This window comes from Oncorhynchus masou, chromosome 1 (genome assembly GCF_036934945.1).
Source record: "Oncorhynchus masou masou isolate Uvic2021 chromosome 1, UVic_Omas_1.1, whole genome shotgun sequence".
Classification (NCBI taxonomy): Eukaryota; Metazoa; Chordata; class Actinopteri; order Salmoniformes; family Salmonidae; genus Oncorhynchus; species Oncorhynchus masou.
Genome location: NC_088212.1, coordinates 7,036,990 through 7,058,296, shown reverse-complemented (window position 1 = coordinate 7,058,296; position 21,307 = coordinate 7,036,990). Strand labels below are relative to the sequence as shown.

General features: G+C 43.4%; 1 protein-coding gene across 1 annotated transcript in view; it reads left to right on the top strand.

The window, feature by feature from the left end:
• The window catches only part of LOC135511107 (sodium-dependent phosphate transporter 2-like), a 62,846-nt gene that overhangs the window by 28,690 nt on the left and 12,849 nt on the right, over window positions 1-21,307 (top strand). The window contains 4 exon segments of the mRNA XM_064932690.1: window positions 1,039-1,281; window positions 14,121-14,772; window positions 16,461-16,615; window positions 16,618-16,645. Coding sequence (XP_064788762.1) covers window positions 1,039-1,281; window positions 14,121-14,772; window positions 16,461-16,615; window positions 16,618-16,645 — 1,078 coding nt within the window.

Sequence of the window (21,307 nt, the reverse complement as noted above, 5' to 3'; positions counted from 1 at the left end):
ATTTATAATTATTAACAGTATTATTATTATTATTTATTATTAATATTATTGTTAATATTCATTCTTTTTTATTGTTGATAGTATTGTGTAATATTATTATTAATTAGATTATTGTTAATAGTATTATTTATTCATTTTATTATTAGTATTGTTATTGATAGTATTATGTATTATAATAACAGTATTATGTATTCATATTAATAGGATTATTATTGTAAATAGTATTATTTATTATTGTAAATAGTATTATTTATTATTTTTAATAGTATTATTTATTATTGTAAATAGTATTATTTATTAATGTAAATAGTATTATTTATTATTGTTAATAGTATTATTTATTATTGTAAATAGTATTATTTATTATTGTTAATAGTATTATTTATTATTGTAAATAATATATATTATTGTAAATAGTTATTTATTATTATTATTATTATTGTTATTGAATTTGATTTTTTAAATATTTTTATCATCCTGTACATAATAATAATAATACTGGTCAATAATAAGAAAGGAGCCTTGTCGAATGGTTCATTAATGAGTAAATAATATATATTATGTTGTTAATATTATTATTATTAGTGTTATGTGTGTACAGTTATCATCCTGACACAGTGTGTATGGTCAGGCAGAAGTAGGAGTGTGTGTTCATTAAGTGTGTACAGTGTGTATGTGTGTACAGTGTGTGTACAGTGTGTATGTGTGTACAGTGTGTACAGTGTGTACAGTGTGTGTACAGTGTGTACAGTGTGTGTGTGTACAGTGTGTACAGTGGTTACAGTGTGTACAGTGTGTATGTGTGTACAGTGTGTATGTGTGTACAGTGTGTGTATGTGTGTACAGTGTGTGTACAGTGTGTGTACAGTGTGTGTACAGTGTGTACAGTGTGTATGTGGTTACAGTGTGTGTGTACAGTGTGTATGTGTGTACAGTGTGTATGTGTGTACAGTGTGTATGTGTGTACAGTGTGTATGTGTGTACAGTGTGTGTGTACAGTGTGTGTGTAAATGTGTTGTCACTGTCCCCTCCGGTCAGGTCGAATAAAGAAGGAGCGAGCTGCCCTGTCCAGGATCTCAGACGAGTCCTTAGAACAGATCCCTGAGGAGGAAGAGGAGGAGCTTCCCGTGTTCAAGGAGCTACCGGGCGCCAAGGGGACAGACGACGCCGTGCTGCCGTTAACGGGTGGTACCGGAGGAGAGTCACGGAGAGGAGAATCCACCGGAGAGCTCAACAGCCTGGCCAACGGAGGCACTGCCCTGCCCAAAGGACGTGTCTATGGTCAGTCCCATGATAAATGGTAATCTACAGGTAACTGCCAGAATAAAGGAAACACCAACATAAAGGTTCTTAATTGGGCCACCACGAGCAGCCAGAACAGCTTTAATATGCTTAGGAATAGCTTCTACAAGTGTCTGGAACTCTATTGGAGGGATGTGACACCATTCTTCCATAAGCCATTCCGTAATTTGGTGTTTTGTTGATAGTGGTGGAAAACACTGTCTCAGGCGCAGCTCCAGAATCTCCCATAAGTGTTCAGTTGAGTTGAGATCTGGTGACTGACAGACCCTTTAAACCCCCTATGCTCATTTGAGACCCCTCTTTTCCAAGTCACTGAGATCTCTTCTAGCCATAATTGCCAAAACAATCGGCAACTGGGCATTTTTATACATGACCCTAAGCATGATGGGATGTTTTAATTGGTTAATTAACGCCGGAACCACACCTGTGTGAAAGCACCTGCTTTCAAAATACTTCGTATCCCTCATTTACTGAAGTGTTTCCTTTATTCTGGCAGTTACCTGTACATATGTTACTTCTATGTGTTATATGCCCATATATGGTTATATATGTATCAACACATACTGTAATTACATAAAAGTACATACAGTGGGGTTTGAAATGATTGACACCCTTGATAAAGACGTGTAAAAATGGAATATATAAAATAAATAATTCAAATATTGACATACTTTTGGTAAGGTAATGTGGACACCTGCTCTTGAACATCTCGTTCCAAAATCATGGGCATTAATATGGAGTTGGTCCCCCCCCCTTTGCTGCTATAACAGCCTCCACTCTTCTGGGAAGGCTTTCCACTAGATGTTGGAACATTGCTGCTATAACAGCCTCCACTCTTCTGGGAAGGCTTTCCTCTAGATGTTGGAACATTGCTGCTATAACAGCCTCCACTCTTCTGGGAAGGCTTTCCTCTAGATGTTGGAACATTGCTGCTATAACAGCCTCCACTCTTCTGGGAAGGCTTTCCACTAGATGTTGGAACATTGCTGCTATAACAGCCTCCACTCTTCTGGGAAGGCTTTCTTCTAGATGTTGGAACATTGCTGCTATAACAGCCTCCACTCTTCTGGGAAGGCTTTCCACTAGATGTTGGAACATTGCTGCTATAACAGCCTCCACTCTTCTGGGAAGGCTTTCCACTAGAGGTTGGAACATTGCTGTTTTAACAGCCTCCACTCTTCTGGGAAGGCTTTCCTCTAGATGTTGGAACATTGCTGCTATAACAGCCTCCACTCTTCTGGGAAGGCTTTCCACTAGATGTTGGAACATTGCTGCTATAACAGCCTCCACTCTTCTGGGAAGGCTTTCCACTAGATGCTGGAACATTGCTGCTATAACAGCCTCCACTCTTCTGGGAAGGCTTTCCACTAGATGTTGGAACATTTCTGCTATAACAGCCTCCACTCTTCTGGGAAGGCTTTCCACTAGATGTTAGAACATTGCTGCTATAACAGCCTCCACTCTTCTGTTGGAATTGGCTTTCACTCTTCTGGGAAGGCTTTCCATGATGTTAGAACATTGCTGCTATAACAGCCTCCCCTCTTCTGGGAAGGCTTTCCACTAGATGTTGGAACATTGCTGTTATAACAGCCTCCACTCTTCTGGGAAGGCTTTCCTCTAGATGTTGGAACATTGCTGTGGGGACTTGCTTCCACTCTGGCACAAGAGCATTAGTCAGGTCGGGAACACTGATGTTGGGCGATTAGTCCTGGCTCGCAGTCGGTGTTCCAATTCATCCGAAAGGTGTTCAATGGGGTTGAGGTCAGGGCTCTGTGCAGGCCAGTATGCGTTTGTACTTGCCTGTCAAATCTTTACAGCTCTGAAGTTCGCAAGCAATGTTATTCAATTCAAAGTGGTGGCTGCTAGATATTTCAACTCTGTATATGGCAAACATGAATTTCTCATTGAAGACGTTTTTAAGGCTGCTTTGAGCCACAGCTCGTTCTAGCTATGTTAACAGTCTAATCACATCACATTATTGCGTTGGCGAGACGGTATGGTATCGAGAATCCTCATCACCAAGTGAAGAATCTTGTTGTCGTTTAACGTGAAGGATTATGAAAGTCGTGTAGTGTGTTTCCCTCTGGGAAATTAGATTAAATTAGGAGATTAGACGGTATGGGAAAGGAGGTTAGCTAGCTACTCTACCTTCACAACCAAGAGGATACACAGAGGAACCGTTTAGGTAAGTTTCCTTTTTTGTCTTGTAATTTCACATTCAGAAGGTGCATTGAAACAATTGCCCTAGCATGATTCTATCATTTCTAGCACAACCATCTAGCTAGCTAGCAAGCTATATAAATGATGAACTGAAATGATCTGCTCTTGAGGGGATCGCTATGGTAGCTAGCTATGGCTATTCTCAAGAACTCAAAAGTGCATTCAAGTGGCTTGGAAATACAATGGTATTGCAAGAGGAGTAGAAAGAAAACCTTTTGTCATCATTTTGATGTAGCCAGCTTGACATTAGATGCAGTACAACGTTAGCTAGCTAGCTAAGATTGAGGGTAGACCACCAAATGTTTAGCTAGGTAACGTCAACATTAGCATTGCTATCTATTGTTGATTAACTTTGCTAGCTAATGACAACATTGCAATCCATTTGATGACATGATGGCGGCAAAGTTGTTTCCTACCAAACATTTGCCTATTTTAGCAATGTCATTATATATTTTCATTCCACTATAGTGTTGTTTAGAGAAAAACAGTCTTAGCCTCCATCTATCACATCTTTTGGGCGCTACTGTGTCGCCGCTGGCAGAGGGTGGCTTGAGAACGTTCCTAATGATGGCATGACGCGACCCAGTGACGGAGGTGCAACTTATAAATAGCAACATTTGTTTCGCATTTTGTCTATTTTGCCCAGCTCTGTCTGTGTGGGTGTCTGTCTGTCTGTCTGCCTGCCTGCCTGCCTGCCCTGTCTGTCTGTCTGCCAGCTTGCCTGTCTGTCTCGCTGTTTGTATGCGTCTGCCAGCTTGTCTGTCTGTCTGCCTGTCTCCCTGTTTGTCTGCATCTGTATGTCTGTCAGTCTGCCAGCTTTGTCAGCCTGCCTGTGTCTGTCTGTCTGCCAGCTTGTCTGTCTCCCTGCTTGTCTGCGTTTGTATGTCTGTCTGTCTATCTGCCAGCTTGTCTGTCTGCCTGCCTGTCTGTCTGCCTGCCTGTCTGCCAGCTTGTCTGTCTCCCAGCTTGTCTGTCTGCCTGCTTGTCTGTCTGCCAGCTTGTCTGTCTGCCTGTCTCCCTGTTTGTCTGTCTTGGCCTTCCAGATGTGGCTGGAGGAGTTTCGGTGGCCACTGGAGGTCAACTTTAATACTGGATCACATGTAGGAGGAGCTTATCATCATGACGTTAATCTATAATAGCTAATAACAACTATCCTATATTAGGTACTACTACAGTGCTAGCTAGCTAGCTCGTACATGTACATATGGATTTACAATGCTAATCATATTTCATTAATATACAGGGTCCACTTTCACCCAAGGGAACAATCCAGACTAAGAATTTGCAAAAGGTAAGATCATAATGAATACTAGAATTATATGGACAGAGTGGACCTGATCCTAGATCAGCATTCCTACTCTGATGGTGAATTGTCTCTCTCCCTCATCCTGTCTATACCTTCAGATTGACCCTCTTGTCCATGATTAGTAGATGTGGTTGAGTGGCCATACAGATCTGGGCTTAGCCTAGCGACAGCATCTCTTCTCAACTATTGGCCAGGATTTATTTGTTTATTTATTTGACAATTTATTCTTAACTGACTTGCCTAGTAAAAATTTAAAAAATGCAATCACCATGAGCGATGCTTTATTCTACATTCAACACTTCTATTGTAGGAGAGGTGAGCACCTATCAGATCCTCCTGCTGTTCTTCACCCCTCGGTCTGCTGACCCCCCCCACCCCCCCCTGAGGCCCGGGAAGAAGTCCGCCAGCAGAATTCGGAGCCAAGTTCATCGCCATGCAACGCTCTACTGACCGAGGTAGACAATGCTTTGAGTAGCAACTGACTGACAAGTAGTCAGAGACCCACACATTTGACTTGACCTTATATTGACATCACACTACATACAGATACGCTCCCTTTCCTTCCCATTAATCTCCCCCTGTCTACACCCTCGGTGTCACGTGGTCTCCTATCTCCTTCATAGTGGCCTCAGCTGGACCGCACCGCATAACCTCTTGGTCGAGCCAGACGAATCAAGAGCTTCAGCCCGGGCCCGGCTTTGGTTTCCAGGTAGGTTACAGTTTACAATCTCCTTTTGCTTCCATCCACCTCATATATATATATATCTACTACGGGCTTCACATTCTTCTGAAGGAGCTGATATTACATTCTAAATTAAATGTTCGTCATGGTTACAATAGTGAATGATTCCAAACCTACAGGGAACAGTACCAGAGACTGTAAGGGGGATGTTGCCTGGTTAGAAGTTTAAACCAGTTATTTTTTTATATATATATATATATAAAACTAAATAGACCATCCTAACAGTGTGCCTTTTCAATTAATCTATTTAGTTTTCCCGACCCTCAGGAGACTATGAGAAGGGAGTGGGTCACCTGACCAACACCACTGCTGTGATTGGTTCACCTCCAGCAGATCCTTTCAGGTGCTCCAATTGACCTGTCTTTTTAGATCCTGCTGAAATGGTCCACTGTCAGCCAGGTGACGAAGTCCAGAGAGGTTCTTGAGACACCGCATCTCAGTGCTAGAGGTGTCACTACAGGCCCTGGTTCAATTACCGGGCTGTATGACAACGGGCTGTGATCCGGAGTCCAATAGGGCGGCGCACAATTGGCCCAGCGTCATCCGGGTTAAGAAAGAGTTTGACCTGGGGGGGGGGGGGGTAGGCCTTCATTGTAAAATAAAAATCTGTTTTTAACTGACTTGCCTAAATTAAATAAAGGTTCAATAAAAAAATTCTCCCATGGAAAGGAAAGGCTGTTGTGACACCAACATATCTGACATTTTAAGGTGAAATTATGAGTTTATTAAAATGGCAGCTATGGACAAGACTTTTTAAGGCAAGCCATGTTTCCCTGTCCATCCAGAATCTTTAATACAGTCTGGGGGGGCGCTATTATATACAGTCTAAGTTAGGATCTTCATCCTCATCTTGAGGGGGGGCTATTATACAGTTTAGCTCAGTTCTGACACGCCCCCAACATACAGCATATGCCACTGTTTTATCATGACGATGTATATCCTAAATGATGTGCTTCTATGTCCCTTCTAGAAACCACAAACCTTCCTTCCTACCATAACTGTCCTGCAGGACTCGACTCCCAGTTACTGAGATTCCACTCCAACCAACAGTGTTTCGTTGTCTGAACATTTTAACCACCGTCCGTCCTACCATGATATGAGCATCTTACTTAAACTACTGTTTCTCTCTCTTTCTCAGTTCACTCCGTCTACCTCTGTATAACCTGCAGTCCACCCTGGGTTCTGGGGGGGTCGTGCACCTTTGTTAGGGCAGTGCAGCGAACAGGAGGCTTCTCCGAGGGGCTTGGCTCCAAGAAACGAGCGCCGGTTCCAAACTGCAAACGTCAGAGCTGTGGAGCTCTGTGGAGCTCTCGGTGCTATCGGTGCTATCGGTGCTATCGTTGCTATCGTTGCTGTCATTGTTAACGTTGCTGTCGTTGATGTCGTTGCTATCGTTGCTGTCGTTGTTAACGTTGCTACCGTTGCTATCGTTGCTGTCGTTGCTATTGTTGCTGTCGTTGCTGTCGTTGTTGTCGTTGCTATCGTTGCTATCGTTGCTGTCGTTGTTGTCGTTGCTATCGTTGCTGCAGATTACTGTTCTATTTGAGAAGGGTGTTTGTTCCTCCCTCACCAATTTTGCCCACGTCACGTCACAGGCTATAGACCCGGTGCACCGCGCTTCAGGTTTAATAGAATTCACTGATTTGTGTTTGTTGCTAGGGCAACAAGCGGACGTCCCAACTCCTCCCTACACGTAAACCCGGAACTCCGGGATGCTATGGGAAGCAACCCGTCTGTCTAGAGACGACTACCACTCGGATATTATTACTTCCTGACTGTTAGTACTGGCTAACAAACTGAAAAAGTGCCTGTGGTTTTAATCTTGTAATTTAAAAGAGAAATTTGTAATAAAATGATATATATTTTTGATCATGTGTTGTCTGGTCTATTGTAATGCTCAGAACTCATGATCCAACTCAATAGGTAGGAGCCTGTCACGAACATGCCTTCCTATGGTTGAAGTGTTCACCCCTCAGTAAACAGGAACTGCTATTTTAGGTAACCCTATAAGGCCGCAGGTGTTACATAATCATATGGACAATAATGTATTCTGTAAATATATTTACAATACAGAAATGAACGTGCTCTTCATTGAAGTTCTGTCAATCTTATGTTGGATACCATATTTATGAAAACCTAGTTGCACACTTCTTAAATTGTAACACCAGCGCATTTTTAGGGTAAGAATGTTAGAGTAAGAATTTTTAGGGTAAGAATGTTAGGGTAAGAATGTTAGGGTAAGAATGTTAGGGTAAGAATGTTAGGGTAAGAATGTTAGAGTAAGAATGTTAGGGTAAGAATGTTAGGGTAAGAATGTTAGGGTAAGAATGTTAGGGTAAGAATGTTAGGGTAAGAATGTTTGGGTAAGAATGTTAGGGTACGAATGGGTAAGAATGTTAGGGTAAGAATGTTAGGGTAAGAATGTTTGGGTAAGAATGTTTGGGTAAAAAAATTTAGGGTAAGAATGACTGTAACCTTTAGGACAATTCATGCTTTCAAATTGGGCAATTTTTATATGACCCCCTTACAAACAGGCCCATTTTTAACACAGTCTTGCACACCTTTTATACCTCCCGTGTGCATTCCCAGAATGTAACGGTTTTCTTTACTTGAAGGAGAGGCGGACCAAAACGCAGCATGGTGGTTATTCATGTTTAATATATAAAGACACTATACATGAATAAACTAACAAAACAAGAAATGTGAAAAAAACCTAAACAGTCCAATCTGGTGCAGAGACAGGAACAATCACCCACCAACACACAGTGAAACCCAGGCTACCTAAGTATGATTCTCAATCAGAGACAACTAATGACACCTGCCTCTGATTGAGAACCATACGAGGCCGAAACATAGAAATACCCAAATCATAGAAAAACAAACATAGACAGTGACACGGAATGAGTGGTCGTAGTAATGTGCAGATGTCATTGGTCTATTTTAATAAATCCATTGAGCATTTAAAGTGCATTCAGAAAGTATTCCGACCCCTTGACTTTTTCCCACATTTTGTTACGTTACAGCCTTCAATAGATTTTTTTTTTCTTCTCATCAATCTACACACAATACCCCATAACGACAAAGCTAAAACAGGTTTTTATACATTTTTGCAAATGAATTAAAAAGAAAGGAAAACCTTATTTACACAGGTATTCAGACCCTTTTCTATGAGACTCGAAATTGAGCTCAGGTACATCCTGTTTCCATTGATCATCCTTGAGATGTTTCTACAACTTGATTGGAGTCCACCTGTAGTACATTTTATTGATAGGACATGATTTGGAAAGGCACACACCTGTCTATATAAGGTCCCACAGTTGGCAGAGCATGTCAGAGCAAAAACCAAGTAATGAGGTCGAAGATATTGTCCGTAGAGCTTCGAGACAGGATTGTGTCGAGGCACAGATCTGAGGAAGGCTACCAAAACATTTCTGCAGCATTGAAGGTCCCTAAGCACACAGTGGCCTCCATCATTCTTAAATGGAAGAAGTTTGGAACCATTAAGACTTCCTAGAGCTGGCTGCCCGGCCAAACTTAGCAATCGGAGGAGAAGGTCCTTGGTCAGGGAGGTGATCAAGAACCTGATGGACAATCTGACAGAGCTCCAGAGTTTCTCTGTGGAGATGGGAGAACCATCTCTGCAGCACTCCATCAATCAGGCCTTTATGGTAGAGTGGCCAGATGGAAGCCACTCCTCAGTAAAAGGCACATGACAGCCCGCTTGGAGTTTTCCAAAAGGCACCTAAAGACTCTCAGACTATGAGAAACAAGATTCTCTGGTCTGATGAAACAAAGATTAAACTCTTTGGCCTGAATACCAAGCGTCACGTCTGGAGGAAACCTGGCACCATCCCTATGGTGATCCATGGTGGTGGCAGCATCATGCTGCGGGGATGTTTTTCAGCGGCAGGGACTGGAAGACTAGTCAGGATCAAGGAAAAGATGAACGGAGCAAAGTACAGAGAGATCCTTGATGAAAACATTCTCCAGAGTACTCAGGACCTCAGACTGGGACGAAGGTTCACCTTCCAACAGGACAATGACCCTAAGTGGGACTGGGGCGAGGCACAACCTTTTCGCGTTGACAGTTGCAAGAAAATAACTTGAATGTAGGATTTCCCCCCCGTTGTGAAGTAAGATGTATCTTTTTCAAACAACATCTATTGCAAATAGTGTAAACAGTAGCGCACTGGAGGGGCAGAGCAAGCAGGTGGTTTCCATTAGTCACAAAGTCAAAATTATCTATATAGTAAAAATTCATAAACAAAAAAAACTTACACACCTGTTAATTGAAATACATTCCAGGTGACTACCTCATGAAGTTGGTTGAGAGAATGCCAAGAGTGTGCAAAGCTATCATGAAGGCAAAGGGTGGCGACTTTGAAGAATCTAAAATGTATATGTTGATTTGTGGAACACTTTTTGGGTTGCTACATGATTCCATATGTGTTATTTCATAGTTGTGATGTCTTCACTATTATTCTACAACGTACAAAATAAAAAAAATAAAACATTGAAAAAGTAGGTGTGTCCAAACTTTTGACTGGTATCGTATGTGGCCATAAATGATTTTTCTGTATGGGGTTGGCCTGGGAAGCCCTAAGGTCGCAGACAACACTGCTCATCACGCAAGGAGTTCACTGTAGAACCACCTTTACTAAACCTTTATTTTATAGTGTAGTATTGTATTTAGTATATTATAGTATTTCTTATAGTATAGTATTTGTTATATCCTTAGTTCTGTAAAGCTCCCCTATTTTATACTATAGTACAGTATTTAGTATATTATAATATTTCTTATAGTATAGTATTTGTTATGTCCTTAGTTCTGTATAGCTCTCCCCCTCTCCAGGGTACACCCACGCCATGCATATACACTGAGTATACCAAACATTAACAACACCTTCCTAATATGGAGTTGGACCCTCCCCTTTTTCCCTCAGAACTGCCTCAATTCGTCGGGGCATAGACTCTACAAGGTGTCGAAAGCGTTCCACAGGGATGCTGGCCCATGTGGACTCCAATGCTTCAAGTTGTGTGGATGTCCTTTGGGTGGTGGACCACTCGAGATACACACGGGAAACTGTTGAGTGTGAAAAACCCAGCAGTGTTGCAGTTCTTGACACAATCCGGTGTGCCTGGCACCTACTACCCTACCCCGTTCAAAGGCACCGACTACCATACCCTGTTCAAAGGCACCTACTACCATACCCTGTTCAAAGACACCTACTACCATACCCTGTTCAAAGACACCTACTACCACACCCTGTTCAAAGTCACATCCTACCATACCCCGTTCAAAGGCACCTCCTACCATCCCCTGTTCAAAGGCTCTTACATCTTTAGCCCATTCACCCTCTCTCTGAATGGCACACGTACACAATCCATGTCTCAATTGTCTCGGGGCTTAAAAATCCTTCTGTTCCTCTGCTTCTGTTCATCTGATTGATGGTGTTCTGATTAATGCTGTGGGTTGTGAGATGTGGTCACATGACTGACTAAGGCATGTCTAACCCGTCTCCTCTCCTTCATCTACACTGATTGAACACTTCATCTACACTTCATCTACACTTTCACTTTAGCAGTGATAAATTCATGAACTTCTTTGAGGAAAAAATTATGATTATTAGAAAGCAAATTACAGACTCCTCCTTAAATCTGCATATTCCTTCAAAGCTCAGTTGTCCTGAGTCTGCACAACTCTGCGTGGACCTAGGATCAAGAGAGACGCTCAAGTGTTTTAGTACTATATCTCTTGACACAATGATGAAAATAATCATGGCCTCTAAACCTTCAAGCTGCTTACTGGACCCTATTCCAACTAAACTACTGAAAGAGCTGCTTCCTGTGCTTGGCCCTCCTATGTTGAACATAATAAACGGCTCTCTATCCACCGGATGTGTACCAAACTCACTAAAAGTGGCAGTAATAAAGCCTCTCTTGAAAAAGCCAAACCTTGACCCAGAAAATATAAAAAACTATCGGCCTATATCGAATCTTCCATTCCTCTCAAAAATCTTAGAAAAGGCTGTTGCTCAGCAACTCACTGCCTTCCTGAAGACAAACAATGTATATGAAATGCTTCAGTCTGGTTTTAGACCCCATCATAGCACTGAGACGGCACTTGTGAAGGTGGTAAATGACATTTTAATGGCATCGGACCGAGGCTCTGCATCTGTCCTCGTGCTCCTAGACCTTAGTGCTGCTTTTGATACCATCGATCACCACATTCTTTTGGAGAGATTGGAAACCCAAATTGGTCTACACGGACAAGTTCTGGCCTGGTTTAGATCTTATCTGTCGGAAAGATATCAGTTTGTCTCTGTGGATGGTTTGTCCTCTGACAAATCAACTGTAAATTTCGGTGTTCCTCAAGGTTCCGTTTTAGGACCGCTGTTGTTTTCACTATATATTTTACCTCTTGGGGATGTTATTCGAAAACATAATGTTAACTTTCACTGCTATGCGGATGATACACAGCTGTACATTTCAATGAAACATGGTGAAGCCCCAAAATTGCCCTCGCTAGAAGCATGTGTTTCAGACATAAGGAAGTGGATGGCAGCAAACTTTCTACTTTTAAACTCGGATAAAACAGAGATGCTTGTTCTAGGTCCCAAGAAACAAAGAGATCTTCTGTTGAATCTGACAATTAATCTTAATGGTTGTACAGTCATCTCAAATAAAACTGTGAAGGACCTCGGCGTTACTCTGGACCCTGATCTCTTTTGAAGAACATATCAAGACCATTTCAAGGACAGCTTTTTTCCATCTACGTAACATTGCAAAAATCAGAAACTTTCTGTCCAAAAATGATGCAGAAAAATTAATCCATGCTTTTGTCACTTCTAGGTTAGACTACTGCAATGCTCTACTTTCCGGTTACCCGGATAAAGCACTAAATAAACTTCAGTTAGTGCTAAATACGGCTGCTAGAATCCTGACTAGAACCAAAAATTTGATCATATTACTCCAGTGCTAGCCTCCCTACACTGGCTTCCTGTCAAAGCAAGGGCTGATTTCAAGGTTTTACTGCTAACCTACAAAGCATTGCATGGGCTTGCTCCTACCTATCTCTCTGATTTGGTCCTGCCGTACATACCTACACGTACGCTACGGTCACAAGACGCAGGCCTCCTAATTGTCCCTAGAATTTCTAAGCAAACAGCTGGAGGCAGGGCTTTCTCCTATAGAGCTCCATTTTTATGGAACGGTCTGCCTACCCATGTCAGAGACGCAAACTCGGTCTCAACCTTTAAGTCTTTACTGAAGACTCATCTCTTCAGTGGGTCATATGATTGAGTGTAGTCTGGCCCAGGAGTGGGAAGGTGAACGGAAAGGCTCTGGAGCAACGAACCACCCTTGCTGTCTCTGCCTGGCCGGTTCCCCTCTTTCCACTGGGATTCTCTGCCTCTAACCCTATTACAGGGGCTGAGTCACTGGCTTGCTGGGGCTCTCTCATGCCGTCCCCGGAGGGGGTGCGTCACCTGAGTGGGTTGATTCACTGATGTGGTCATCCTGTCTGGGTTGGCGCCCCCCTTGGGTTGTGCCGTGGCGGAGATCTTTGCGGGCTATACTCAGCTTTGTCTCAGGATGGTAAGTTGGTGGTTGAAGATATCCCTCCAGTGGTGTGGGGGCTGTGCTTTGGCATAGTGGGTGGGGTTATATCCTTCCTGTTTGGCCCTGTCCGGGGGTGTCCTCGGGTGGGGCCACAGTGTCTCCTGACCCCTCCTGTCTCAGCCTCCAGTATTTATGCTGCAGTAGTTTATGTGTCGGGGGGCTGGGGTCAGTTTGTTATATCTGGAGTACTTCTCCTGTCCACCCGGTGTCCTGTGTGAATCTAAGTGTGCGTTCTCTAATTCTCTCCTTCTCTCTCTCGGAGGACCTGAGCCCTAGGACCATGCCCCAGGACTACCTGACATGATGACTCCTTGCTGTCCCCAGTCCACCTGGCCGTGCTGCTGCTCCAGTTTCAACTGAACCGCGGCCCTAGGACCATGCCCCAGGACTACTTGACATGATGACTCCTTGCTGTCCCCAGTCCACCTGGCCGTGCTGCTGCTCCAGTTTCAACTGTTCTGCCTTATTATTATTCGACCATGCTGGTCATTTATGAACATTTGAACATCTTGGCCATGTTCTGTTATAATCTCTACCCGGCACAGCCAGAAGAGGACTGGCCACCCCACATAGCCTGGTTCCTCTCTAGGTTTCTTCCTAGGTTTTGGCTTTTCTAGGGAGTTTTTCCTAGCCACCGTGCTTCTACACCTGCATTGCTTGCTGTTTGGGGTTTTAGGCTGGGTTTCTGTACAGCACTTTGAGATATCAGCTGATGTACGAAGGGCTATATAAATAAATTTGATTTGATTTGATTGAAGTGGATTTAACATCAATAAGGGATCATAGCTTTCACCTGGTCAGTCTGTCATGGAAAGGGCAGGTATTCATAATGTTTTGTACACTCAGTTAATATGATAATATTTTAGTATTAGTATAGTATTTCTGTGTAATATATAATATAAGTGTTGTATTGCTCACCCCTCTCCTCAGGACGAACCCACTCCATGACCAACGGTACTCTGTCCATGTCCAAGTCCCCACTGTCCAACGGCAGCTTCACCTTCGGCGGGGAACACATCCGCAGCGACGGCCAGGTGTACCACACGGTTCACAAGGACTCTGGTCTCTACAAAGACCTGCTCCACAAGATTCACCTGGGACGACTGGAGGACGACAACTCCGCCCCCACGCCAGACAACAACTACCGCCTGCTGCGTCGCAACAACAGTTACACCTGCTACACGGCCGCCATCTGTGGCATGCCGGTCCAGCCACTGCTCCGGTCCGAGTCCCGCGAGGCCCGAGAGGCCCGAGAGGACAGTGAGAAGCTGGTGGGGGAGGGGGAGAGGTCGGGGAGTGTGTCCTACACCAAGAAGAGAGTTCGCTACGATAGTTACTCGTCGTACTGTAATGCCGTGGCGGAGGCCGAGATCGAGGCGGAGGAGGGTGGCGTGGAGATGAAGCTGGCGTCGGACCTGGGGGGCGAGGAGGCAGGGGCGCCGGGTGCTCCTGTCCCGCTGGATGACTCCGCAGAAGAGGATGAAGGGGATAAGGACAAACCGACCGTCTACCTGCTCTTCCACTTCCTGCAGATCCTCACTGCATGCTTCGGATCTTTTGCTCACGGAGGCAATGACGTCAGGTGACTAGGATTGCTAAATTCCTCAAACTTTCCCGAATGTTCCCAGGTGTTCCAGAATTCCTTTTTTTTCTACAGAATTTTCAGTTTCCAGAATTTTCCAACAGCTGACTACAGGTCAACACAACACAATTACTGTTCAATGTGTTCACACAACTACTACCTGACACCAACTTCCCCTCTCAAACAGAAAGGACACTACCTGACACCAACTTCCCCTCTCAAACAGAAAGGACACTACCTGACACCAACTTCCCCTCTCAAAAAGAAAGGACACTACCTGACACCAACTTCCCCTCTCAAACAGAAAGGACACTACCTGACACCAACTTCCCCTCTCAAACAGAAAGGACACTACCTGACACCAACTTCCCCTCTCAAACAGAAAGGACACTACCTGACACGACTTCCCCTCTCAAACAGAAAATATATCCCATTTAGCAGACGCTTTTGTCCAAAGCGACTTACAAGTCGGCTGGGGCCACTACTTTTACATATGGGTGGCCCCAGCGGGAATCGAACCCACGACGCTTGGCGTTGCAAGCGCCATGCTCTACCGACTGAGCCACACAGGACCCAGAAAGGACACTACCTGACACCAACTTCCCCTCTCAAACAGAAAGGACACTACCTGACACGACTTCCCCTCTCAAACAGAAAGGACACTACCTGACACGACTTCCCCTCTCAAACAGAAAGGACACTACCTGACACCAACTTCCCCTCTCAAACAGAAAGGACACTACCTGACACGACTTCCCCTCCCAAACAGAAAGGACACTACCTGACACGACTTCCCCTCTCAAACAGAAAGGACACTACCTGACACGACTTCCCTCTCAAACAGAAAGGACACTACCTGACACCAACTTCCCCTCTCAAACAGAAAGGACACTACCTGACACGACTTCCCCTCCCAAACAGAAAGGACACTACCTGACACCAACTTCCCCTCTCAAACAGAAAGGACACTACCTGACACGACTTCCCCTCCCAAACAGAAAGGACACTACCTGACACGACTTCCCTCTCAAACAGAAAAGACACTACCTGACACCAACTTCCCTCTCAAACAGAAAGGACACTACCTGACACGACTTCCCCTCTCAAACAGAAAGGACACTACCTGACACGACTTCCCCTCTCAAACAGAAAGGACACTACCTGACACGACTTCCCTCTCAAACAGAAAGGACACTACCTGACACGACTTCCCCTCCCAAACAGAAAGGACACTACCTGACACGACTTCCCTCTCAAACAGAAAGGACACTACCTGACACCAACTTCCCCTCTCAAACAGAAAGGACACTACCTGACACCAACTTCCCCTCTCAAACAGAAAGGACACTACCTGACACGACTTCCCTCTCAAACAGAAAGGACACTACCTGACACGACTTCCCCTCCCAAACAGAAAGGACACTACCTGACACGACTTCCCTCTCAAACAGAAAGGACACTACCTGACACGACTTCCCCTCTCAAACAGAAAGGACACTACCTGACACGACTTCCCTCTCAAACAGAAAGGACACTACCTGACACGACTTCCCCTCCCAAACAGAAAGGAACCTACCTGACACTGACTTCCCGCTGCAAACTGCAATATCATGTTATCCACAAAACTATACGTTCTAATGAGTTATTCATGAATCTGTCATTCTATATCCTCTACCCCCCTCTGGCAGTAACGCCATCGGCCCGTTGGTGGCGCTGTGGATGATCTATGAACAAGGCGGGGTGATGCAGGACGCCGCCACCCCCATCTGGTTGCTGTTCTACGGGGGCGTTGGAATCTGTTGCGGCCTCTGGGTGTGGGGGCGCCGGGTGATCCAAACCATGGGCAGGATCTCACCCCCATCACCCCCTCCAGGTGAGAGAAGGGACGGCGGGGGGGGTAGCTGGCTGGCTGCCTGGCTGGGTGGGTAGCTGGCGCTGGCTGGCTGGGTGGGTGGCTGGGTAGCTGGCTGGCTGGCTGGCTGGCTGGCTGGGTAGCTGGCTGGCTGGGTGGGTAGCTGGCTGGCTGGCTGGGTGGGTGGGTGGGTGGCTGGCTGGCTGGGTAGCTGGCTGGCTGGGTGGGTGGGTGGGTGGGTAGCTAGCTGGCTGGCTGGCTGGCTGGGTGGGTGGGTGGGTGGCTGGCTGGCTGGGTGGGTGAGTGGGTAGGTGGAAGGATGACATGCATTTGAATACATGCACACAGCATTCAAATACAGTTCAACACAACTACCAATTACATCACAGAACAATCTTGTCAAATATAAGAAACAGCTTCTAACCCAGTTGTCAAATACACTCACTCATACACCGAATCATGTACTCACTCCTAGCCTGATTCATATACTCACTCATACACTGAATCGTATAGTCACTCATACACTGAATCATGTACTCACTCCTAGACTGATTCATATCCTCACTTAAACATAGATTCATATACTCATTCATACACTGATTCATATACTCATTCATACACTGAATCATACAGTCACTCATACACTGAATCATATCCTCATTCATACACTGATTCATATAGTCACTCATACACTGAATCATATAGTCACTCATACACTGAATCATATACTCACTCCTAGACTGATTCATATACTCACTCATACACTGAATCATATAGTCACTCATACACTGAATCATGTACTCACTCCTAGACTGATTTATATCCTCACTTAAACATAGATTCATATACTCATTCATACACTGATTCATATACTCACTCATACACTGAATCATATAGTCACTCATACACTGAATCATATAGTCACTCATACACTGAATCATGTACTCACTCCTAGACTGATTCATATAGTCACTCATACACTGACTCATATAGTCACTCATACACTGACTCATATAGTCACTCATACACTGACTCATATAGTCACTGATAGACTGATTCATATAGTCACTCATACACTGAATCATATAGTCACTCATAGACTGAATCATATAGTCACTCATACACTGAATCATATAGTCACTCATACACTGAATCATATAGTCACTCATACACTGACTCATATACTCACTCATACACTGACTCATATAGTCACTCATACACTGACTCATATAGTCACTCATACACTGACTCATATAGTCACTCATACACTGACTCATATAGTCACTCATACACTGAATCATATACTCACTCATACACTGACTCATATAGTCACTCATACACTGAATCATATAGTCACTCATACACTGACTCATATAGTCACTCATACACTGACTCATATAGTCACTCATACACTGAATCATATACTCACTCATACATTGAATCATATAGACACTCATACACTGACTCATATAGTCACTCATACACTGACTCATATAGTCACTCATACACTGACTCGTATAGTCACTCATACACTGAATCATATAGTCACTCATACACTGACTCATATAGTCACTCATACACTGACTCATATAGTCACTCATACACTGAATCATATAGACACTCATACACTGACTCATATAGTCACTCATACACTGAATCGTATAGTCACTCATACACTGACTCATATAGTCACTCATACACTGACTCATATAGTCACTCATACACTGATTCATATAGTCACTCATACACTGAATCATATAGTCACTCATACACTGAATCATATACTCACTCCTAGACTGATTCATATACTCACTCATACACTGAATCATATAGTCACTCATACACTGAATCATGTACTCACTCCTAGACTGATTCATATCCTCACTTAAACATAGATTCATATACTCATTCATACACTGATTCATATACTCACTCATACACTGAATCATATAGTCACTCATACACTGAATCATATAGTCACTCATACACTGAATCATGTACTCACTCCTAGACTGATTCAGATAGTCACTCATACACTGATCATATCCTCATTCATACACTGATTCATAAACTCATTCATACACTGATTCATATTCTCACTCATAAACTGATTCATATAGTCACTCATACACTGAATCATATAGTCACTGATAGACTGATTCATATAGTCACTCATACACTGAATCATATAGTCACTCATAGACTGAATCATATAGTCACTCATACACTGAATCATATAGTCACTCATACACTGAATCATATACTCACTCATACACTGACTCATATAGTCACTCATACACTGACTCATATAGTCACTCATACACTGACTCATATAGTCACTCATACACTGACTCATATAGTCACTCATACACTGAATCATATACTCACTCATACATTGAATCATATAGACACTTATACACTGACTCATATAGTCACTCATACACTGACTCATATAGTCACTCATACACTGACTCATATAGTCACTCATACACTGAATCATATAGTCACTCATACACTGACTCATATAGTCACTCATACACTGAATCATATAGTCACTCATACACTGACTCATATAGTCACTCATACACTGAATCATATAGTCACTCATACACTGACTCATATAGTCACTCATACACTGACTCATATAGTCACTCATACACTGAATCATATACTCACTCATACATTGAATCATATAGACACTCATACACTGACTCATATAGTCACTCATACACCTACTGTATAGTCACTCATACACTGAATCATATAGTCACTCATACACTGACTCATATAGTCACTCATACACTGACTCATATAGTCACTCATACACTGAATCATATAGACACTCATACACTGACTCATATAGTCACTCATACACTGAATCGTATAGTCACTCATACACTGACTCATATAGTCACTCATACACTGACTCATATAGTCACTCATACACTGAATCATATAGACACTCATACACTGAATCGTATAGTCACTCATACACTGAATCATATAGACACTCATACACTGACTCATATAGTCACTCATACACTGAATCGTATAGTCACTCATACACTGACTCATATACTCACTCATACACTGACTCATATAGACACTCATGCACTGAATCATATAGACACTCATACACTGACTCATATACTCACTCATACACTGAATCATATAGTCACTCATACACTGAATCATGTACTCACTCCTAGACTGATTCATATAGTCACTCATACACTGAATCATATAGTCACTCATAGACTGAATCATATAGTCACTCATACACTGAATCATATAGTCACTCATACACTGAATCATATAGTCACTCATACACTGACTCATATAGTCACTCATACACTGACTCATATAGTCACTCATACACTGACTCATATAGTCACTCATACACTGAATCATATACTCACTCATATATTCACTGAACAAAAATATAAATGCAACATGCAACAATTTACACGATTTTACTGAGTTACAGGTCATAAGGAGATCAGTGAATTGAAATAGATTCATTAGGTCCTAATCTATGGATTTATGACTGAGAATACAGATATGCATCTGTTGGTCACAGATACCTTTAAAATAAGTAGGGGGTGTGGATCAGAACCAGTCAGTATCTGGTGTGGATCAGAACACCAGTCAGTATCTGGTGTGGATCAGAACCAGTCAGTATCTGGTGTGGATCAGAAAACCAGTCAGTATCTGGTGTGGATCAGAAAACCAGTCAGTATCTGGTGTGGATCAGAACCAGTCAGTATCTGGTGTGGATCAGAAAACCAGTCAGTATCTGGTGTGGATCAGAACCAGTCAGTATCTGGTGTGGATCAGAACCAGTCAGTATCTGGTGTGGATCAGAACACCAGTCAGTATCTGGTGTGGATCAAAACACCAGTCAGTATCTGGTGTGGATCAGAACCAGTCAGTATCTGGTGTGGATCAGAACACCAGTCAGTATCTGGTGTGATCAGAGAACCAGTCAGTATCTGGTGTGGATCAGAAAACCAGTCAGTATCTGGTGTGGATCAGAACCAGTCAGTATCTGGTGTGGATCAGAACCAGTCAGTATCTGGTGTGACCACCATTGGCCTCATGCAGCGCGACACATCTCCTTCACATAGAGTTGATCAGGCTGTTGATTGTGGCCTGTGGAATGTTGTCCCACTCCTCTTCAATGGCTGTGTGAAGTTGCTGGATATTGGCGGGACCTGGAACACGCTGTCTCATCATGCTGAACTGCAGTCAGGTCAAGACCCTGGTGAAGACGGCGAGGATGCAGATGAGCTTCCCTGAGGCGGTTTCTGACAGTTTGTGCAGACATTCTTTGGTCATCAGCTGTCTGGGTGTCTGGTCTCAGAAGATCCCGCAGGTGAAGAAGCCGGTTGTGGAGGTCCTGGGCCGGCGTGGTTACATGTGGTCTGCGGTTGTGAGGCCGGTTGGACTTACTGCCAAATTCTCAAAAAAGATTTTGGAGCCGGCTTATGGTAGAGAAATGAACATGAAATTCTCTGGCAACAGCTCTGGTGGACATTCCTGAAGTCAGAATGCCAATTTGCACACTCCCTCAAAACTTGAGACATTTGTGGCGTTGTGTTGTGTGACAAAAATGCACATTTTAGAGTGGACTTTTATTGTCCCCAGCACAAGGTGCACCTGTGTAATGATCATGCTGTTTAA